Here is a 4932-nt window from a genome sequence, read left to right on the forward strand (position 1 = left end):
GGGTCCACTGACTTCCTTCCCATTTGCCGGAGTCGTTTCCTGCAGGCGGGCGGAGGTCAGCCAGCTCGGCCTCTGGCCCCTCCCTCGCTCTCCTGACAGAGGGCCGTGTGGCCATGAAATGCCTGGCATGGCAGTGGTGCCCTGGGCAGGTGGAGGGGCCGGCTGGTTCTGGGGCTCAGAACCTGGAACCTGGGGCCGTGGAGGTTGCTCAGGTGCATACGTCCCTCCAAACTCATCATCACTGTGAGGACATGCACGTTGAGGAATGAGAGGCATAGGTCAGGAGGAAGCCAGAGGATTGGGAACGAAGCAGCACGTTCGCTATGCACTGGGAATGACAAACATGCTCCTGGCAGTCATGTTCCAGAACTGATGGAGAGATAACCCACCCAGGAGAGTGGGGGTCCATCACGGATGCGCGGACCTGAGTTCTGAGAAATGAGCCAGCGATCAACCCGATAACAGGTCCAATGCTGACATTCGGGCCCACAGCCAGGTCAAGTTTGGACTTGCAGGCCGGCAGCGTGAGAAGACATCCAGCGCAAGGAAGACACCAGGGGAAGGAGGAGTCGTTGGGATCAGGCAGCGCGGAGAGAGGGAGAGAGGGAGGCGGGAAAGGCGGACACCCCAACCTGAGAGACGGGGGGCCCATCATTCCGGGACACCAGCTCCCAGGAGCAGGTGCTCCAGTCTCGGGCCCCCTGTGTCTTCTCCCCGAAGGAGGTCCTGATGACCTGTTCTGGCCCACCCCTGGGCCATCAGACTAGCCCCGGACTGCTCCCCTGCTGTGTGACCTTGGCTGAGAGGCTGCCCCACCCCATGCCTCCATGGTCTTCTCTGAAAACCGGGGTGCTTGCAGCCACCCAACTGTGCTGCCCTCAGGCCTCCCTGTCTGAGGTCCTGCCCCCAAACTGCGCCACCACCCCCCACCCCTGGTGTGAGTGGGGACAGAGAGAGTCTGGGAGCCTGGGGGACTGTCAGGCGGTAGATCAGGTTCTGAGTCTGGTTGTCTCCACCCAGAGTTTCCACTGTGGTCTCTGCCCCGAGCCTCTTCCCCCTGGGGAGGGGGTGCAGGGGAGGGGTGGTGGAGGTGGACAGGAGGCCTGCTGGGCTGCTAGGAGGGGCTTCTGCTCAGCTGCGCTCCCCCCCCCTCCCCCCCGCCTCTTCCCTACCTTAAAGAACCTTCTTTCAGCATTCTCCCTCGGACCCCACCCTTCCCATCCTGGATTCCTCTTCTGGAATCCTGGGCTGTGGAATCTTGGGCTGTGGGCCCAGGAGGAGGAGGAGGAGGAGGAGGAGGAGGAGGAGGAGGAGGATCCCTCGTTGCAGCCTCTGGGGCTGGGTGCTGGGGGGCGGGGAGGGGTCCCCGGACAGCCCTCCACTGCCTCCCCCGACCTGAACGCTGGCCGGGAGAGCGGGAGGCATTCTGGGAGGAGGAAGGAGACAGAGTGTTAAGGAAGGGAAGCAGCCAGGGTCACCTGGGAGGGAGCCAGAGTGGAGCCAGGGAGCCAGGGAGCCAGGGAGAGACCCCAGGGCCTTCACAGGGACAGAATAAACCAGAGAGAACCCACCAGAGTTGAAGAAAGGCAGAGACACACTCTCCAAAGTATGGCCCAGCCGTGTGCCTCCAGTGCCTGAGCCTCGGTTTCCTTGCGTGTGAAGTGGGGGTGAGTGAGTCCCTTCCCCGCTGGGCCTGGGTGTGTGCTGAGCGCTCAGTGAAGTCCCCGAGGCCCCGACATGGTGGCTGGTGTTACTGCTTCCTCGTCCTTCCATCGCACTTAAGGAGCGCTGACTGTGTACCAGCCCCTGCTCCGGGCCCCAGGGGACGCTGCTCCTCAGGAGAACGTCCTGCCCCGGGAGCCCCGTGGGGACCGCTGTGGTCCTTGCCAGGGTCACTACTGCATGAGGGAGCGGGAGCTGGAATTTCGGTGGGCGCCTCCTCACCCTAGGCCGAGGGCCCAGCCTGGGGGAGAGGGTCCCCCGCTTCCAGCCCCAGCTGGGCCAGTCGGGCCCCCGTTTTCCAAGACAAAATGGGCAAAATACTCTTTCCTCTGCCAAGCAGCAGGAAGATGGGCCGGGATGGACGGTGGCGCCCTGGGTCCCCACTGTCTTTATGTTCCTCGGTCACTGTCTCAAGATTATTAACTGGACGGAGAGGGGCGGGGGACGGGGAACCCGCAGTGAGTGGAGGGAAGTCCCGGGCCCCAGAGAGAAGGCACGGGGCCAGGCAGCCCCCAGGGCCAGGGTCTGTGCCAGCTGTGGGCGGTGGGTGTGGAAATGGCTGGGGGTGAGTCAGCGGGGCCCGCCACGCCCTGCTTCTACTTAAGGTCCCAGCGGCCAGACCCACCACCAGCACTGCTGCCCACCGACCCAGCCATGGCGGGAAACCCTGTGAGTGCCTGGGGGCCCGGGGCCTGGGGGGCTTGCACCCAAGACTGCATCTGGCTGGGGAGGGGTGGGCCCGGCTGAGGGCTCCTGCTGGAAAGGAGGAAGTGGGTGCTAGGGTGTGCCTCCAAGTGTCCGGGCCATGGCTCCTGGGTGGACCCAGCCCATCCCAGGGCTCACATCTGCCTCCTGGATTCTGCCTTTTTCCGTTGCTCCTTCGTGGTTCCCTCTCCAACCCTTCGTGAGGCTCTGGTTCTCTCCTCGGTCTCTGCGCCTCTTGTTCTCACTGAGTGTGCCGATCTGGGTCCCGGCTGCTTTCTCCGTGCGGCTGACCCGTGTGTCTGTCCGTCCTCCGTGCCCCTGGCTCCCTTGGACTCCCCACCGCCGGGCCTGCAGAATGTGCCCCACAAGACGTCGCTGCCCGAGGGCATCCGAGTGGGCACCGTGATGCGGATCCGGGGTGTCGTCCCGGAAAAGGCCGGCAGGTGAGGCCCCGGGGCCGCAGCGGGCAGGGTGGGAGGGGTGCGGGCTCAGCCTGCTCAGGCTTCTTCCAGCCCAGACCTCGGGTCAGAGCGTCCTTGGCCCACAGGGTCTTACAGTCCCTGGCCACTGCTGACCTCCTGGAATGTGGTGTCTTCACTTCCCTGCCCCAGGACTGTGTCGCTGGGGCCCCTGCGTCCGCCTAAGAATCTGGGGGTTCCGGGGCATTCTCAGGCTCCTGTCTACAGTCCTGTGACTCCCCATCTGAATCCCCAGGAACTCCGGAAAGAAGTCCTGTGATCTGGGGGTGGCCCGGGCACCTGCGACACATAAGCAATAAGTTGTAGGACTTCCTGTTCTGGGGACTGGGGGCCCTAGAGGACTCTGTGGTGTGCAAACAATGGGGGTCCCTGGGGCTACGTGTCGCCCTCGGGGTAGGGGGTTGCCCTAGGAACAGAGACTACCCTGGCCAGCATCTTCGTGACTCCATGGCAAACGTAGAGGCTTTGGAAAGGACGGGGACCCAGGCCATAGCACAGTGCCCTTTGCTAGGTGGATGTGGAGCCGGGGTCCCTAGAGTTTAGGCATGCCTTGGAAGGTGGGTCCCTGGCCACCAGTCCACAACCCTTCCTTCTGTGATGTGGGACCTTCTCTGGTCCCTAAAAATCTCAACGGCCTGGCAATAGTGAATCCTGTACATTGGTCCTTGTTTGGTTGGTGGGTTCTTAGCCTGTGATGTGTATCCGCCCCCCCCCCCCCAACTACCAGGTTCTATGTGAACCTGCTGTGTGGCGAGGGGCCGGGCGGGGAGGCTGCCCTGCATTTCAACCCGCGGCTGGACGAGTCCACGGTGGTCTTCAACACCCTGGAGCAGGGCACCTGGGGCCGAGAGGAGCGCGGCTCCGGCATTCCCTTCCAGCACGGGCAGCCCTTCGAGGTGCTCCTCATCGCCACCGAAGAAGGGTTCAAGGTCAGTCCCAGCCCCCTTCCCCCAGGCTCGGGCGTCCAGACCCAGGCCCCTCCTGCAATAGAGGAAGCCAGGAAGGCTCTTGGTGGAGGTGGGAAGCAAAGTCCTGTCCAAGGCTGGACAGACTTTTTGCCAGTGTTTTTCTTCCCCTGGGGCAACCAGACTCGTCTCAGAAGGGAGGGGTGTGGCCGAGGCAGGACCAAGCAGTAAGAGCCAAGTGCCCAGAGGGTGGGTGTCCCCTAGCGGGGAAGCTGGGCCCTGGTGTCCTGGAGCAGGGGCAAGGATGGGTGGGAGACAGGGCCCCGACTCGCGTGCCCGCGGGGAGGGGTCGCTGGGCATGGTCCAGCGCCCAGGCCGCTCACCACGTCCCACGTGAGCGGCAGGAGGGAGGCAGTGGACGCGGCGGGCCGGGGGATACCAGCCTCCGCCTCAACGCACGTTTGTGCCACACAGGTGGCACGTGTCAGGATCAGGAGAGGTTAGAATGATCAGGTCCCCCCGGGGAACTCGGGGCCCCGCGCGGTGAGCTCCGCGGTCTCAGCGCGTGGTCCAGGGCGGGCAGGACCCCGGGGGGCGGCCCGGGGCCCCTCACGCACTGACCCCCTCGCCCCCACAGGCGGTGGTCGGCGACTCCGAGTACCACCACTTCCGCTACCGGATCCCGCCGGCGCGCGTGCGCCTCCTGGAGGTGGGCGGGGACCTGCAGCTGCAGTCGGTGAATATCTTCTGAGCCGGCCCGGGCCCGGGCGGGGTGGGGTCCGGGCGCCGGAGGCGAATAAAGTTCCGGCGCACGCGTGTGCGCCCTGTCTGTGCCCGTGTGTCCTTCTTCTGGATGCGGAGAGCAGATTCAGAGGGGGGAAGACTGACAAAGGGTCACACGACGATTCCGTGCCTGGGGAGGGGCTGTGTCCCCGGGCTCTGGGAGGACAACGTGTGTCTGGGAGGCCCCCGGAGCGTCCCTATCGGGTAGGGGGTGGGCGTCTCTCGTCTTCCTGCCGCTCCGTGTGGAGCCGCCCCGCGGTCGTGCGCCGGGGTGAGCTGATGGGGGTGTGGAGCTGGCCCAAGGCCCCCTTGGTGCCCCCTGTGCGGAATATGGGAGC

General features: G+C 64.9%; 1 protein-coding gene across 1 annotated transcript; it reads left to right on the forward strand.

Moving 5' to 3' along the window:
- Positions 1-1438: 1438 nt before the first annotated feature.
- Positions 1439-4644, forward strand: LGALS7B (galectin 7B). The gene is made up of 5 exons (XM_029925277.1): positions 1439-1667; positions 2328-2391; positions 2782-2870; positions 3634-3835; positions 4449-4644. Exons 2-5 carry the CDS (start codon positions 2377-2379, stop codon positions 4560-4562), a joined length of 420 nt encoding a protein of 139 aa, XP_029781137.1. The 5' UTR covers positions 1439-1667; positions 2328-2376; the 3' UTR covers positions 4563-4644.
- Positions 4645-4932: the final 288 nt, after the last annotated feature.

The sequence above is a fragment of the Suricata suricatta genome, chromosome 16 (assembly GCF_006229205.1).
Source record: "Suricata suricatta isolate VVHF042 chromosome 16, meerkat_22Aug2017_6uvM2_HiC, whole genome shotgun sequence".
Lineage (NCBI taxonomy): Eukaryota > Metazoa > Chordata > Mammalia > Carnivora > Herpestidae > Suricata > Suricata suricatta.

Coding starts and splice junctions, on each gene's coding strand:
- LGALS7B (XM_029925277.1), top strand. Junction 2,871..3,633: donor GTCCCGGAAAAGGCCGGCAG/GTGAGGCCCCGG, acceptor CCCAACTACCAG/GTTCTATGTGAACCTGCTGT. Junction 3,836..4,448: donor CCACCGAAGAAGGGTTCAAG/GTCAGTCCCAGC, acceptor TCGCCCCCACAG/GCGGTGGTCGGCGACTCCGA.